The 18,675-nt window shown below is 38.2% G+C and overlaps 1 protein-coding gene across 7 annotated transcripts in view; it reads right to left on the bottom strand.

Moving 5' to 3' along the window:
* Positions 1 to 18,675, bottom strand: part of SNX24 (sorting nexin 24) — a 91,105-nt gene that overhangs the window by 44,759 nt on the left and 27,671 nt on the right. Inside the window, exon 2 of one of the 7 annotated variants that reach the window (XM_075079746.1) lies at positions 6,608 to 6,698. The exons of 4 other annotated variants lie outside the window; for them this stretch is intronic. In XM_075079746.1, the coding sequence (XP_074935847.1) occupies positions 6,608 to 6,673 (66 nt within the window). In that variant the 5' untranslated portion in view covers positions 6,674 to 6,698. Of the gene's footprint in view, positions 1 to 6,579; positions 6,699 to 18,675 lie in introns of those variants that run through there. 2 more of the 7 variants (XM_075079747.1, XM_075079744.1) reach the window with 2 other exon arrangements.

Here is an 18,675-nt window from a genome sequence, read left to right as displayed (position 1 = left end):
TTATGTCAGAAGTGACTGTAAGTTACCAGTTCAGGAGTTGCAACATTTTTGAATTAACTTTATATTAAATCTCCAGCAATTACAAGCAACTCACAACACCCACTTACATCTCAGTCAGCTAAAAGCCTCTGCACCACTGTTAGTTTAGCACTTCTGTTGGCTACAGGGTTTGCCAAACAATTTGGAGAAGTCTAAGGGGCTCCTGCCTCAGCTATAAGCACTCCCTTGACAGGTAACTTTTTTGTGAATCATGGCTTGGCTTGTGCAGTCCCATTTTGGTTTTAGTCATACATGTGCAACTTCAGAGAAATGTCTTTGCCTCTGAAGTCAATAAACCCGTCATTTCATAAAGGAAAATAGGTGGAACATGGGAAAGTGAGGAAATACAAATCCCTCTGTGCACCTTCTTTTCCAAGCGTGTATCTATTTTGTTCTCTGTTTCATCACTGGTTAAGGAATTACAGAAATGGCTTCAAAACACCAAAAGTATGCAGCACTTATTCAGCCTCCTTTTTAATGTTAGCAAATTTTTAATTACTGTTTACATAATTTTTGTTAACAAGATGACACTAAAGAATGTATTTGCTGGTCACTTTCGCAGAAGACACGAGAAGTGAGAACCACTGCTTCCTGTGCACAGTGATGCCATTTCCAAAACCACAAATCTGGTACCTTTACACCCTCAACTCTTTGTACCGGTACAGAGGCTTTAAGTTTGCTTCCTACCATCCAGAGCCCTTGGACCCAGCTTTAGCAACCATCTAAAATTTAGAAAGCTGGACAACAGATCTGCTATGCATGAAGTTAAAAATTACTGTTTGAAAACAAAACTCTGCAAATGGCATTTCTAATATACTCACTGTGGCACCTATATTTCAGAAATGTAAAGCAATTTGTGATAAATAAATGGAAAACCTGTAAATGTTTTCATTTAATGCAAATCTAAATATTAAATTGATTTACAAAGTTAACTTATAAAGCAGAAATGCAAGTAAGTGAAATAACACATATTGTGCTTATTTACTTCATATTATTAAATGACTTGAATTAGACATCATAAATTCCAGGTTTGCCTCCTCACTGTTTACCAGATCACAATTCACAAGTGCAAACTAAAAGCACAAAATGAGCTTCTGTGCCACTACCTCATATAACAGCATGGCTTTGTGTGAAAGACAGAAAGATACGTTAGCTTATGAGAGAGACAGGATCTCTTCATGGATTCAAAATAGCTATAGAAAAATCTCACACAAATTTAACTGAGCAATTGCAGGCCCTGACAGAAAAACAATGTAAGGAAACTGGTGAACATAGATGAAAGTGCCAAAATAAAGACGGAAGAACTATGGGGGAAAAAATGCAACACTGCAAGGAAATTACTTTTCTTGTAAAAATGTTCATGTTCTATGAACAGATAACTCTGAAAAGACATATGACTTTTTATAAGTGACAGTTAGTTAAATGAAAAATGCAACAATTAATCACTGAATAAGACAAGTAAAATGCTTTTCCCATAGTCATAGAAATACCAGAAATTACACTGCACTGGAAGATCTGCAGTTCATCCTGACTAGGGCACAAGGGACCATAGATATGAAGACACCAATTAGAAAACTCTTTATGATTACTCTGAAACTAGAAATGACTCACCTTTCTTGGTTACTACCAAAACAGTTATCAAACATGTTTGCACAAAGCCAGAAGATCATTATCCATTAAAAGCATTCTTCCAACAGAATTTAACCCACATAAATGATATATGGGACAAACACCTCTGGACTGGATATCTGTATGAATAATGGTGATCTTTTCCCCTAGCAGAACTGCAGATCTGCCACTGCAATTCATAACCATCAAACCTGTGAAGGAAACGCTTCAAGAAGAATTCCTAAGGTTTTCGTTAATAAGATAGTAAAAACTTTCAGGTCAAATTATAAAGCAGATTGACATATGATTTTTTTTAAATAACAACCCTTTTTTGCCTCTCTTATTTGCCTTCATTTTGTTCCAATTTTATGGATTGTATTCAGATCTTGGAAACAATTTTCTTAATTTCTTATTTTTCTTATTTCTTACGCCTAATTTTACAATTTTCCTGAATTTATCCATTTCTGATTGTTAGCAAACCTCTAACTGTATGATCCTTTTTCACTGTTTTCAGGAAGAATACTTACAATTCTCTCCTTGCTGCAGAAACTGGACAGTACTACATAATAACTAAATTGGATTATATACAGGCAAACAACTGGTATTCTGTCACTGTGAATTTCCAAGACAGAAAGTACAAATGGAAGAAAACAGGAACCAACAGGACATACAAGAAGCACTCACGCCTTCCTGTAAGTGCACTGGTTTTCTAAGTGCACATCAAGAACTGTGTGGTAAATAACACTGGTACTGCCTTCCTTCAGTTCTTACTGATGTCAAATACTTACACTGCATACAAAAGGACACCTTTTATCTGATAATTTGATGTGAAAATATGCAGCTCCAGTAACTTTGTATCAAAAACCCTGAATGATCAGTTTAACAAAAACCGCAGACAAGAATGACAAACATAACCAGGAGTAAGGAGGAAAACTAACGAGAACAGCAGCTTCTCAGCTTGGTTTTCTCCTATATGAGAAATACACACATGGCACTTTTATATTCACTCATGGAAACTACATTAACTACACAGTTTATAATTATGGTAAATTAATACAACCGTCTTGTGTATGTTTATACATAGAAAAATTAATAGCAAAGTATATAAACTTCTGAAAAATTAATTTAGAAAGAGAATTGGGGCAACCTCATTTAGAATGAGGAGCTACAAAAAACAGAAGCAGAAAAAGAGAAGTTTACAAAAACCAGATATCTTTGTCTAACATTCACCAGGAAAGAAAACCCCACAAAATTCTGTGCTTTTCTCTCTGAAGACCAAGCTTACCAACACTAATTCTATTTAATATATTACTTACAGAGATAAATACACCCCTTTAAATGCCTCAGTGTGCTTGACAGACTTTTGTCTAAGGAACAGCTAATGCATTCAAAGTGTCAAGAAACTCAACCTTAAATCTTTGTCATGGCTGTATGGAAAGAATTCCAGAGCAAATTAAATGACACCTACGGTCCATGAAACACTAATGGGATTTCCACGTTTTTAGTGTTTCATTATTGTTCAGACAATGGCACATTTTCTGTCTCAGCTGTGCTATGACTAGAACAAGACCATGGCATATAGGAGAGATCAAAAGATGACTTTAAACCTGTTCCCGTCCAACTGATCCGGGGGAAAATGATAGTCCACAGAATCAGTAAGAGCAGCTGGGTGGTGGCAGTAACCAGAGCTGCATGTAGCTGCAGCAGCAATTCGGTATCTCAGGGGTGGTGGTAAGTGCCTCATGGCAATGCTCCATACTTCAGAATGCCCTCCACAGCAGAGGCAGAGGCGAGGACGGTATTCAGAGCCAACTCAAACTTCATAGCAGCCTTGATAAAACTGAATCTTGCTATCCCCCACATGAAAACAAATTAACTTATTCTGACTTCATTCTTTGGAAGGAGGGTCAGCAAAACTCAGTTCTGCAGCAGGCACTGGACAACTCAAGGGCGCAAAAACAGGCTGCCATGGGTCATGGAGGCCTGAGGCAAGGGAAATGTCCCTTTTTTTCTCCTCTCTAACCATATTCCCCTCAGTTCTTGTTCTCACCTGTCTTGCATCCACTGTTTACTTTGGGTTATCCCCATCTTGTTCACCTTCTGAGACTTAAGACCTTCTGTGCCTTAGGTAGGTTGCTTATAGTCACATCTTTGTCTCCTCCCTGTAGCAACTGCTTTTCCCACCCTGCACAAGCAGCCCCTATACAAGCTCCTGCATGGCCTTCCTGTAAGGAAAGGGCCGCCACCGTGCTGCAGAACTGGGATACATGTTGGGGCATAGTAAAGAAAGAACAGCCCTGAAGAGCTCAGTCTGATAATTTTGATTTTGCTGTGGCTCTAAGATGGGATGAAAATGGCTGCAACAGACAGCAAAGGAAAAGGAACCACAGGTTAGGTATTAGAAACTGAGAGTAATCAGTGTGTTGGGGGGGAGGATGAACAGGGACAGAGCTGAGAGTCATCTGTATTCCCTAGTGGCAGTCCTCACATGTGCTGAACCCTTTCTCCTGATGGCCACAAGAGCAGTCAGAAAGCAGAAGCCACAGACAGGCAGCTCAGCTAGCGCAGATATTTGGAGCACTGGTCCTCTCAGGCAAGCAGTGGGCCTGTGGCTACCTCTGCCTCTCTGCTGTCCCAGGCAACTGCTTGTCATGCCTGTACCTCAGCCTTTAGCGGTACAGCTCGACTAAGCACAACGGTTGATTTTTACTGAAGGGCCCCAAAGAGACTCAGATCCACTACATTATCCATTACAAGATATGCTTATCTCACCAAAAGCCAGCTCAAAGTTGGGCTGGACCCACAAACACCCCCTTTCCCCCACCCCAAGCACTGCTGGGACTGTTCTATGAAATCAGAATGTTTCACTTAGTCCCAATTACAATGTTCAATATTAACTTATAGCACAAGAAAAAAGTTTTTGTTAACTATGGAAATCAAGGCTTAACATTATGCAGTTATGAGGTTGCTTTGTCAAGAGTCTGTGAAGGAGAAAGCCCATGTCAGAGAAGTGAAACATTCACAGAATCACGGGTGATTTTCAGGATTTCCAGAGAATATTCCTAACAGCTCCTGCCTATGCAAAGCAGTTACCTGACCTCTGCTGGCCCGGAGAAGCAGCCTTATTGTTTTTATAACACAATAGATAGATTTTTCTACTGTGACATAAGCCCATAGAGAGGACAAGAATGTTGTTTCACTGACTCCTTCTGTTAGATCTCATGTTACTGCAATCTAACTTGGACCTTCATTACTAAAAGATGTGTTTAAAAAAAAAAGAACAATCACAAGCACATGTTCTTATAAACGTGGCTCCTACTTCAAATGTCTCCTTGCTAATTTTATGTAACCTTCAGCCATTTATTTACTGAAAAAGCTGTCTCTTCATTAACACTTATCAATGTTCCTGGGACCAGTACCTACCTAAAACAGACTACGGTCTCTTCAAGAATGTTTCAGCATGCAGCGTGTCTTTCCCACCAATACTGAAAAATAACGAAGGATAAGGATATTCCCTCTTATGCTCTCTTGCAGTATGGGCCTCCTCCACTCATAAAATGGTACAGTATTGGTAGGAAACAGGTACAAAAGGTGTGCATAGGACTCGGGGGTATTCTTTCTGAAGATGGCCTTTGAGAGTGTATGTCATATTTCTTAGGGTTTTGAGGAAGAGGTAGTAAAACAATTTATACTGCAACCCAGTCAGACAGTTTTGTAATTCCTACAACACGGGAAGCTCAAGGGAGGCTTCTACGGAGCTGTCACTGTTGAATGAAAGAGTAGCTGACATGTAAGAGTAAGTAGTTTTCTGATTTTTTCAACTCTCTTTCAACCAATCTTTTCCAAACACATGGTTCATAAAATCCCATAGGAGCTTCTCTGTCATTTCCTGAAAAATAACTTACTTGGCTTTCCAAGCTAGAAAGCCTCTCCCTTGCCAGCGAAACACTGCCTATGGAAATCTAATTTGTAACCAAACCAAGAAGCTACAAGATCTGACTTGCTTTTGGTATTTTCCTTCATGAGCTCTGCAAAGCACAGCTGTTACACAGATGACACCCTTTTAAAATCTCATTGTCACTGTGGCCACCTATTTGGCTAACTTTCTTAGAATCAAACGTAAGGAAAAATTGTTGATCTTTTACTGAAAAAGGAAAAAGTTCCTAACACATGCTAATGCCTATAGTTACACAGACAAAAAAAATTAGCCTGCTCTGCTCTATTTGTCCATCTGGATCATCTCAATGTCTCTTATCAGAAGTGTTCTACTAATAGAACAACCATGAGTCTTTTTAAGGAAACGACAAACTTTCCAACAGAAACAGTACATTGGGATAAAATTGAATATTGCAAAAAAAAAAACTGATGGCAGAAGTGTATTTACATGAAACAGATGAATTCTAAATTTGATGAAATATAGGACTCTTCTATTTTGTCACAAAATCCTTTGTTATTTTATCTGGAGGGTCTATAAGGAGTCCTCTCACTTCTCAAGGCAGGACGCAACTCCTAACTGAATGAAAGTGCCCCCATATTGCAGCCAACTAGCTGCAAGAAACTCCTATTTTCAAGAAGCTAGACACAAGACTAAGTTTATTCTAGAAACCTGAAGTCTGTGTTGCTTTGCACTTGTATTTGCTGTCTGGAGAACACCTGGGCCACCTAAGACCTCCAAAGCACAGATGTTTTGTTTACAAATAAAAATGTCAAATGGTGTCAAAGAACACATTAAAATAAAAGTATACACACAGCAGGGTCATGAGCATTACACTTCAAAGGAGCTGGCTTTCTGCTGTCTCATATTCCATTATATGTCTACCATGGTATGCCAATTTAGCCTTTTCCTCTGCTAGTGACTAACTAAACACATATGAACATGAAACACAACAGTATTTAGTCAAGTTACAGTATACACAAGCTATGAAAAATCACCTCCACATTCTTCATGATGAGTAAATACCTGGAGAAAGAAATACCGCATATCCACCTTGCATCTTTTCTTAATAGGGTTTCTGCAGTAATCCATCTGAGAAATCTCTGCTTCTTTTTACCTGTTAACATAAGTAGTTCATCTGAATCATTTTTCAAGAGCAGTAGTCAAAGCAGGTTGCTTTTCTAATGTCTGTGCAGCTTAGCAAAGATCCTGCATATATTACATTTGAATATTGGGATTAGCCTGTCTTCAGAGCCAAAATGGAGGACTCAAATGCTATTCTGTTAGTAACAAAGATGAGCAGTCAGGATGCAAGCAACATTTTCAGGCACTTCCTTTCAAAGAGTTAACGCATCCAAATTTTCATTAAATTAGCATTGTTCTGCCTTCCAAAATGGAAATGTAACTACCTCTGGTATTGCCTGCCACCTGCCTTATTCTTACATGCAACTGACAGCACTATTTCAAACAAAAGCACTTGTTTCTGAAAAGAAGAGTCATTGTATCAATTTATCAAAGAATGCCACCCTGTTCACCAAAGATTTCACTTGCCAGGTTAATCTCTTTTAAACAGTAATTCAAAGTGGGACGAAGAAATAAACTCAAATAGCTACAAGGCAGTTTCACTTCTTACTGGACTAAGCCTGCTCTGACTGAGAGAAGACCTGAAACAGGTTACCATAATGTGGTTGTTGACACACCCAACTGCAGAAAACCAGATGGTTCTTCACATGTAAGGAAGGTGGAGAGAATGGAATAGACCAACTCAGCAACAGCTACTGAAGAAACTGCAAGAGCAGCTATCACAAACAGTGCCCACACATAATCAAATATTGTGCCCAAATTAAGATTTAAGTTTTTAACCTTCTGAATTTACATGCTGTGACTAACACAGCATTTATGTTGTAGTTGGCTTGGTGGCCACAGTGAATGCAGATATTCCTGAGCCATATTTAAACGAGTTCTGGTACCCCTGGCAGCATAACAGCAGCAGCAGCAGCATGGGCAGCACAAGCTGCAAAACTCATGGCAAAGTCTGGACAAAGCACAGGGCCAAGGGGGCCAGCCTGGCTCTATCCCAGGTATGTCTGCAAGAGCTACAGCCAGCGAGGTGCAGGCACCCCACAAAAGGGAGCTGGGTGACTGTGAGGTTCAGAGGGACGCAGGGTCCAGATTTGACTTGAACACAAGGGAAGAATGCAGGGAAGAGAGAAAAGTACTTCCTGATTTGCTTCCCTTAAGAGTTACAGTATAAAACACAGCAAGTGGCTGAATCGCAGACACTTCAGGCAGAACTGTACTGGCATTAGTGGAAGAGCTAATGCAGCACAGAATTTGACTCAAACACACATGCCTGAGAAAAGGCAACATCTATACCGCTTATGGAGACGGCATTCAGTGCAATTATGTCAACACACTGTAGAGGTTCAAAGGCAGTAGCAATACTAATACAAACCAACATCCAGGATAATATACATAATCAAAGTATCCTATTAGCAATTTTGCAATACAAGATTGAATAACCTATCAGAGAACACTGGTTGTACAATTAAATATTTATAATTTCAAAGACAATGAAAATTGATTCAGTGAGAATTATGTTAATCTGCAACTAGCTTCTCAATCACTTGGAAGATAGTGAGGCAAACATCAAGTATTTACATGCCCACACATGTATTCAGCCAGATAAAGTATTATGTATCCAAGACATTTCAGAAAAATTTTAAATAATTTATACATTGAGTCTGATGCTGGAAATGAGGAAATAAAAGTGTGCATACAGCAAACAAAGTGACAGGCAACAGATGATTGAAAATTTATCTAGCATAAATGCTAAATGTTTAATTGCTGACTGTTGCTTGAACTGAAGGTAAAACAACATGCCAATCTCTTCAATTGTTAACTAGAAGCATTAGAGTCAAAAAGTATTACTCACAGGTCTAAAAATCTGTGACTGTCTTTTCCTCAAAGAAGAAAAAAATTAAAGACACAGCCAAGCACAGACTACCAAAGAACTAACTTAGCTTGAACACTTCAGTAATAAAGCTAAACACAGCACTGTTAGGAAACAGTATCCACAGAGTTCTTTTTAGCTGAAATTTGAGAGTCACATTTCATGTTGTGGCTCTTGGGTGTAAAAGAAATCTTCATTTGCTGTACTAGAAAATCCTGTGCAGGAACAGGAGTTGAACTCAATGATCCTTGCCCGTCCCTTCCAACTCAGAACATTCTATCATTCTATGAAACCTCTGTATCACCTGCAAATACCAGCAAAGTCCCCTATTTAAATACGTACAGTCTTAAATTGCTAAATTCAGGTGGGCAAATTCAAAAGTACTATCAAGACAAAAATGACAGATAGCAATAAGAAGTCATTATAGATACAATGTGATACAGTCACAGATCTCACTCCTTCCTCATTCTGAGGCTTCAAGATTTCTTCCTGCCTTATTGTGAACTTAGTGATAACTTCACTCCCCTATGCAAGCCTCATCAAATTTTGGCATTTTCCTGGTTCTCACCTTTTGTACCGAATAGAAAAATTTTTGCCACTTCTACTCACACAAAACATTGCAATAAATAACTTCTTCAAATAATTTTTGTTACAAAGGCTCTATCACTGTGTGCCTCCAGTGCCTCCCTGCAGAAGGAATGTAAACTCTGTTTAGTTTACTTTAAGTCCTTAGTTGCCAAAAAAGTTCATTCTTTTACCTATTTATGGAAAGTGCCACTTCTCTATTTACAGGGCAGAGAAAATTCAGCTTACCTTATCCTGCATGTATATGAGGTGTCATCTTATCTCCAACCACTTATCTTTCTGTACAGCCTCTGTCCCTACTTTTCTTTCACTCACATATGTTTTTCCCAGGTAAGGAATCTGAAGGAGTAATGAAAGGACATTCACCTTGCAACAATCGATTCCTCTCCTTTCTGTTTCATGCTGCAGCTCACACACACTACTGCTATTTTTAAGTAACAGCTCACTAACATTTCAAGAGGACCTAAGATAGAGTTAATTTAATAAAATATATTATAGGAGTTAATAGCAGGGTTAGGAGTAATTAGAATAATCTAATATTTTCCATTACAAGTCTGTTCTCAGTTACTTATAGTTTTGCCAACCTTCAATTTTTGGGCTTAGATTTTCCATACCAGGTATGTGAATCAGACAGAAAATATTTTTAGAAAGTTACAGCTGAGACAGTCCAAACACATACTTAAAGAAAAATATATTTTACTTTACACACACCAAAAAACCCCAAACCCAACCCAAAGCATTTCATACAAATTCCCCCAAGATGTGGACAAGAGGACCAGGAACCTGGGAGGCAAATTTGGCCAACGCATAAACTTCTGGGAAAAAATCCTAACTCCTAACAAAACTTTGCACGGAGTATGTGCATAATGTAGGTTTTCTAACTGCATCAGCACTGCTGGTGCTCTGTTATTTTAGTAGCACGTCCATACCGACTGATAGTTTACAGCACCTCCACATAGTTATGGGAAATTTCAGGCCTACAGAATACTTGCCTATGGCTCAGGAGCCACTGTGATGTTAGGGAGCAGAAAAAAGATTTGAGGATGTTTTTAAGTTTTTCTAAGAAAGAGATGCTGGACAGGAATCTCTGCTATGGCACAGGGGAACAACACCTGAAAAGACCATACTGCAATACCATTAAAATAAGCAGGCCAAGGAAGAGCATGAGAAGGTGCTTTTAGTCTGAAGTACTCCAGCTCCTGTAACTTTTAAGCGAACGCATGATTTTGTTGTGTATGAATCAGAAATGTATGTCTTGCATCTGCTTGCTGTGAAAACCCATTGGTAACACACGGTATCCCTCTCCCTCCCTCCACTACTGGTGGGGCAGCTGGATGATAAAAATTCAGACGCCTCTTTGTCTAGAGGTCTATTCTAGGGACCTAAAAGCTCCATGTGCACCAGTTGTATGTCCAGGGTAGAACCTATCCAAATAACATATTCCCTTCCCTTCATTCTCCTGCTCAGAAGTAGAAAGTAGAAAAAGGGGAAACCATTACGAAACAATTTTTGTGAATTTAAGTACTTGCACTGTCATTTAAGCTGTTCAGATAATGCAACACAGCATCCCTGAGCATACTTACTTGCAGCAGTCAGTCACACGCTACTTTTCCCCACTGAGTGTCTGCTCAGCTCAGCATGCAGGACTGACAGTGTCATGGGAAAAAATGAGCAAAGGACGATGTCCTTAGCAGCTCTTCCATGTAAGAATTAAAAATGTTTAAAAAGGCAGGAAAACCATATGTACAGAAAGTATGGCCTTGTGATTAAGGCAAATGGTAACATCATGGTCACTCTGGAAATTTCAGATCTACACTCCAAGTGCTTCTGCAACACTGAACAACTTACTTCATGCCTTTTCCTCAGAAAACCTGTGTTGAGCATCCCACTTGGGCACAGTTCAGAGGCCCAAGGTTAAAAGCCCAAGACCTCAGAGACCCAGCAGATGCAGAGCAGAGATGTACAATGTGCTTACACCCACACAGAGAGCAAACTAATCCAGACTTGCACACTGTTGTACAGGTCCCTATTTCAGGACATGAGAAACTAACCCTGTCACTTCCTCACTTTTTCCTGATTTTGACAGAAGGCTTTTTGATAAGGATCACACATAAAACATTGGGAAGAAAAAAACAAAAACAAAACCAAAAACCCACTACCAAACCTGGCAAGTGAATACACAAGTCCAAATACGTCCTACAGTCAGCTCCTCCACACACTGCTGGTGTTGGCATCTAGCTGATTTAACATGGGAAGTCGTATTGCTGTAGGGACCACTGTTGTTCTACATGTAGACTCAACATTTCTCAACTCCTCTTTCCAGGGTATATTAAAGAGGTGGAGGAGGAAATAGAAGAGCTATTCCACAAAACGCAGTATTTTTTCTTCTACCTGAGCAAAGAGACTCTCTGCTCCTCTACCTCACGAGAGAATAAAAGTCTCAAAAAAGACATTAACCTGTAAAACCATGAACTACTGCAGAATTTTGCTGCAGCCAGTGTTTTTGGCATACGTTGACACTACATAACTGAAAAATCAAATAGTATTAATACTTCAGGTATCCTTGAAATACATAAAAGGACAAAAGTTACTTTTCCTCAAAAGTTCTAAACCATTGCAATTATTAACAAACACTGAATGAAACCATAGAGGATTTTTAAGTAGAACAAACTCCTCCAATTATTCTTTAAGATCACAGAAAACAGAGCAAACCAATTCATTAAAATGTGTAGGTAAAAAACTGCTAGTGTTAAAAGGGTGATGTTTTCTTATTCCTGTATTATGTTAGCTTTGTAAGATCTTGACCGATAATTCTACATGAAATTGTAACACCCTACTAAAATTGAACATAACATTTCAGACAGTAAAGACTGACAGGATTTGCAACGGTCTTAAAGGAGGATATGAAGTACTACTGTAGTTCAGAGTGACAACATAATAGTTACATAATAATTTCAGAAAAAATCTAGGACTTGAATGCTGTTGGACAATTGTTGCTTTATGTACATATTACCCAGTATGTTGGCTTTCAGAAAGTCTCCCCCCAAGATGCGTCACCACATCAATCTGCAAAATAAATAGCTGGTAAAATTCTACCCATCAGAAAAAAATATTGTGAAATGTATAATCCTATTCCCAGATCTTTCTTCACACTGAAAACAACATTTTCTATAAAATCTCCTTCTATCAATTTTTTTAAAAGAACCAATGGAAAATTACTGCATGCAAAGATTACTCAATTTTTCTATAAAAGTAAGACTCACAACACATCTAGTGCCAAATCTGGCCCATTTAATAGTTTCATCAGAAGGTCTATGTTAGATAAACACTGGATCAGAGGCCCAGAGAGGTACTGGAGGAAGTTGAAACATGACAGGACAAGACCCTGTGCAATCTGATCTGCATTGGCCCTGCTTTTTTGTGCTTGTTTTTTGGAAGCCAGTTAGAAGATCCAATTAGACATTCATGACTTTTCCTCTGTCACAAGTTTTGTTCCTCTGTACAGTTTTGTGTTATCGAGCAACAATTTGCTCTTTAGCTTTGCAGAGTAACTCCCTTGAAAAGTTAAAATTTATTCCGATTTATCAAATGATATCCTGAACCTGTTGTTTCTGTGAAGATCCTGTTGCAATATTTTGAAGAAGGTGGGTAGGATAGGAGACAACAGGTATTCCTGTTAGCTTCACATTATTTCTCCTCTTAAGGGCATTTCATCTTTCCCACCATGTACAGGAAAAAACCTCAGGTCCAAAAGACACTGTTCAAACAGTAATTTATTTACAGTTGACAACATCCTTCCTAAATTACAAATAATGCTGGTTTGCTCAGATGTCAAATTCCAGTGAGCCAAGAGGGAATCCCAAGCGTGCCTCACCTTTGTGTTTCTCTCAGTTTCCTCTGTGACACGGACAGAATGTTCTTACACACCCGTTATTTTGATTCCAAACAAGGATAATATTAACTTTTATGGGTTCTACAAACAAGTGAAATTTCTCAGACTGCTTGTGATCTAATAGTGTCTTCTTCATTGTTATAACTGAACAGTAAAGCATACTACTTTAACAAAGGTTCAAAAGCTTAACTAACAACAACTGGTGCTCTCCATATGTCATAAAAGTTGCTGGATAAACGAAGCAGCTTATTAGATTACCAACGTGTATTAATCATGCACTTACTTAAGACTACATACTGATTAATACATGTATATAACACAATGAAAGTCACTATTTGACTTCTATCTTATGCGATTAGAATTTACGGTGTAGTTTCTAGTAAGAGAAGATTGATGCTTTTCTATGTTCAGAAGCCTTCAAACCATCAACCTGTGTTCAACAAAACATACTGAAAATTGAAAATTCAGTAGCAATTTAAAGTAAAATTAATTTAATATCCAGTAAATAAACTGCATAAATTTACATAAGCAAAACTCTTTTTCCATGTTTATTGAAATTAGTCCACGATGTCATAAAAGCACAGGATCTATGCTCTATTGATGCACACTGATCCAAATGTTACAAAAACTCAGGCAAGACATGCGCCCAGTTCTATGAATATATCCTAAAAAGCCGTAGGAGAAAGCATTATGCTGTCAAAGCAAACTATTATTAATGCATAGCATGTAAGAGGGACCATACTGTTGGGTAAAAATAAGGGTCTCCAAAAATGCTGAAGATATTAAAATAACCTTTGTTAGGCACACTGTCTATTTAGAGGATAACTGGAGCAAGGCCCAATCTCAGAACACTACAGAAGATGCAAAGATACTGGAATGATCTTTATCAACAAAACACTTCAGTTACTACATGAAAAGGGAAAGCATGTGGAGACAGAACTGTAAATAAACTTGGTTTAAAATACAAATCTTGTAAGCACAAGATTTTATATCCAACTAGCAATACAAAACTGCGAGATGATATATTCACACTGCAAGACCTGTAGACATTTGGAAGTTGTTTGGGTTTGGTTGCTTTAAATAAATAGCATGGTTGTAATAAGAGGCATTTAAAATATGCAACACATCATGAATAGCAGTCAAAACAGTTTTCATGTTTTTGCATGTTCTTAAAAAGGGTATTCAAATACCTTAAATTTTTGGTGAAAAGTCCCAACAATGACTAAACGATGACCCAGTATGTTCCCTCTTCTATACCCTTCATATAAGCTGGCTCACAGTGCTGTCATAACAATCTCAAACACTCCTCCACAGATCATGGTCCAGTCTAAAAGAACTTAAAATGTGTTTCCTCTTTCCCCCACCTCCTATTTCAAGGTATTTTAATCAGTGAAAAGTTGTACTTTCTACACTTTTTGTTAATGCGAAGAAAAAAGAGGTTCTCTGACTAAAAAAAAAAAACCTCAAGTGACTTGCTTCCAAATCAGATTTGTACTGTTCCCTCTCAAGACACCTATTTACATGAAATCTCTTATAGTTTCTCTGCCTGTATAAAATGCAGATGCCACTGCACATCAGGCCTGTGTTTGCCTCTTTGCACAGACAGTCCAAAACAGTTTTCCTGATCTGTTTCAACTTGAAATGTTGTCAATATATGGATTGTCTTGCTTTCTAATTCAGTGAAAAATCTAGTTTTCCATTAGTCTCTGCCTTTCTAATTTTCGATACAGCTTTACTAAATGTAATTATTAAAGGCAGATTCAAGAAAGCAATTACTGAGCTACTGGTTTGTATCTCTGAAGTCTTAATAAGGAACAAGAAGTTGAAGTGACAGAAACACTGCAAAATCTGTAAATAAAAAACCCCTGACTATGTGTTTACTTTAATATATACAATACACAGAGAGAAAAACCAGAATGGTATGGAAAATTGCTATGAACAGTATATGTTTGGGGCGACCACAAAACCCCATTATTACAAATGAGTTTTAATCTTTATATCACTGTGCAGTGTATTTAGGATTGCAGGTGTACTTCAGAACTGTTGCAGAAACAACACTAGAAAGAATTTTTATAATATCATATCTAGAGTGGGATTGTGAACAACGGGGAAGCAGCATTTTACCCTCATCATTTGGGGATCTTCAAGGTATTCTGGAGATTATAATATTTGAAGGGGTTATATGAGACTATGAGATATCTAACCTCACTTGCCAGTACTAGCAACCAAGTATTCAAAGTAAAATAAAAGTGATTTTGTAAAAAAAAGAAAAAAAATTAATAGGTATAAAATATGCGGTAGATTGTTCTAAACCTAAGAAGTATCCTAAAGCACTAAGGTGCAGCAGACCCCTCTTGCTAGCTTCTAGAGAATATCAATAACCATTCTCAAGATATTGAGAAGACTGCAGCTAGAATATTTTCTGTGTAATGATTTCCTCCACCTCACAAGTTGATCATCTCCCTTTCTCCCCCACAAAAAAGAGGGTAATATCCTGGCCACAATGAAGTCAGTAAGGCCCACTTAACAGCTACACTTGACACCACTCTGATTTTGTGACAATTACTCTACACATACTAACGTTGTTATAAAATAGTTTTAGTCAATCTGTGTATCAGAAAGAGTGACACTGTATCCCATTTGCAAGGCAACAATCTGGCTTTGAGTGAGTTCATAAACTATATTACAAATCAACTCAAAATATTTTTGTGATTTAAAACAAACATCAGCCTACACAGAGCTTTCCAGCAGCCTCCCTTTCATTACAATTGTTCATCATATGCAGTAAGTTAATTCAAGTATGCTAGCAGAGCAGCAATTAATGACTTAGCATCACCAATTTTACTTTCCACTGTATTCATTTCAAATGTATAATGGCCAGTGAGGACCCAGCCATTCCTTGTATACAACACAAAGGTAAATCACACCAAATAATTAACAATATATTGGAAAGGTAGAGATAAGACCTGATGCCTGAGAAAACAGGGAATGTGGTTAATTTAGAGTGTTCTTGCTTGGCTAACCTTAACCGAGATTCATGCCCCTCTCAAGAAACTTGGTCTAAGTATTCCAGCTGAGGACAACTATTGTTTGAAAGCCCTGTAGAAAACCCCTTAGAGATGCAGAGGTCACTGTAACCTTAGAGCCCAAACTGAGGACTCCAGAAGTCAACAAGAATCGTGACTCCTGCTCCAAGACCGGGCTTTTCAGCTGAGACATCCTGGCATACACAGGCACTACAGCAAGTGACCAGTGAACACCAAATCTCCAGCACATAAGCACTGGCCACATGACACATGCCCAAAGCCTGCCACAGTGGAAGCAAAGTACCGAATTTGAGGACTCTCGAGGTTTTCTTCACACTTCAGTGTAATGGATAAGAACATTAAAGCGCGATAATATTATTAAGGTAGCAAAGACTCAACTGAGTATGACAGATAGGTAGCTTCATTACACACCTGTATACACACGCATGAACCATCACACAAAGATAACAGCCCTATCTTCTCAGCAGTTTTGCCAGTGGCCAGGAGAGCAGGGTGGAGGGCAACCTGGTGTCAGTAAGATTGCTATTGCAAGTAGGCTAGAGTACAGATCCCTCTGTTCATACATCAGCAGGTGTTACTTCAGGTTACTAAACCCACAGATTTTTAGAAACAGATTTCACTTTACTAATGTATTTACTTTCTCTTCAAAATCATGACTTCCATGTTTTCATTCTTATGTGGTAGCAAATAAAGATAAGATGTCTGTGCTGCACAGGAAGAATTAAACCAAGCCTCAAGACAAAAAGCCAAATATCATGCTCCTGTTCAAACAGCTTAAGTATTTATCTAGCCCCAACCATCTATTACAGAAACTTCCTTTCCTCCCAGAAAACTGCGATCTGGAAACTGTGGTAAACTTCTTATGGTAGAATTGGAGCAAAAGACTGTTCCATGGTGTAAGACTCATAATACAGCATCTATAAATGAAATACTGAATACTACTAAGCTCTCTCCTCCTTGTAATAACTCCTACGGCAGTTGATCCTCATTGGGATAATGCAGTATAATGAAAAAAACTCAAATGAGAAAAATATTGCACGTTTCAGCTACAGTGGAATATAACTATTTTCTTCTTTACTCCCGTACTGTTAATTTTGAAGGGTTTTTTTAAGCTTCAACTGAAAAAAAGCCCCACCCAACCAAAACCCCAGAAATAATGAAAAAGTGCTAGCATGAGTAGACATTTTACCCATTGTACACTGCCCAGAACATTTTCGATATTTATTTAATCTTCCTTCATTTTAACAGCAACTAGGACCCAAGATTTAGTATCAAAAGACAAGAATAAAATACGAGGTAACTTGTAAGTGGGCCATTTAAAACACTGTGTTCAGTGCTGTCCTGTAGTATAAAAAGCCTTTTTTTGCTCTTCTGTCTTTTTGAATGACTTGACTTGTACAAGCCACAGTCATTTTGTTGTATCCTTATGGAAAATGAAAAATCTTGTCTGTAGCAATATCAAATCATTTATACACAGCAGACATCAGCTGTCATTTCTGTCTAACCCAGCAGTACACCTCCTCCCACACTTATCTCTTTAGTCTAGGTGAGCTGTCAAGTTTCTAGTTTCTGACGTGTATTTACATCATTCAATGACATCTGACAGTAGTGAAAGGCCACAGAAAACTGCTTATTGATCAGAGCAAAACTAGTTGACGGAACAGATGAGGTTGTATCACAGAAATGCAGCCACACTCAGGTGATGACATTTTGCTCCCTTGTATACAAGTGCTTAATGGAATACAACTTCATTATATCATGCCACTAGCGCTTAAAGAATTGCACAGTTCTCATGAGTGTTTAGTCTATGCGGTGATGAGGACAACCCATCTGTACCGATACCAATGTATTACTAACCTCTTTTGCTCACGAACACTTGCAAACTATCAGCCAATGTGTCCTGATGAATATACTAAGAGACACTGAAGACTCAATCTTGCCAAAATCTAATTGAGCTGACCTTTTAAAAAAAGATGGAATTACCATTTAGGGAGCCAGTTCTACTTGAGATTTAGTTCTGTAGAATTCTGTGCTGCTTAGTAAAGACATTTTAAATGACCATTTTTATGCTTGGGACTGGTACAGTTCCCCAATGGAAGCAATAACTGATCATTAGTATTTCAGAGGTTATTATATCAACTTGCATGAGAGACTTTCAAACTGTATTGATTTAAATGCTGAAGAGCTCTTGGGCAGAGGCTTTCCATATAAACTGTCCTGCAGCTAAAATATTTCTTACTTTTACTACTTTCTTCTTTTTGTTATCTTGAGTAGAAAACCAGGTCAGTGTAAACTCACTTTCCACAGGGTAACCTGTAAGGATAAAATTACAGTATACAACTGTTCCTTACAGAATCTGTATCTGCATTAGCAGTCTGACTGGAAAACTCAAAGCAGTTTTAACACAAAGTAAACTGCAGTGATTCAAAAAAGCCAGCATGTTACAACAAGTACCCGAATGACTTGAAATCATGAAACTTCTAGGGGTACACTGATCACAGCATAGACCTCAGAAGAACTTGCTTTCAATGTCATATCTTAGACTAGACAGGAGAAAGCAGGTCTTTGTTTCAAAGAAAAAAAAAATCCAGAGGGGGAAAAGATGCTGATGGTCCAA

Source organism: Phalacrocorax aristotelis, chromosome Z, assembly GCF_949628215.1.
Source record: "Phalacrocorax aristotelis chromosome Z, bGulAri2.1, whole genome shotgun sequence".
Lineage (NCBI taxonomy): Eukaryota > Metazoa > Chordata > Aves > Suliformes > Phalacrocoracidae > Phalacrocorax > Phalacrocorax aristotelis.
This window is presented reverse-complemented; position numbering and strand designations above follow the sequence as displayed.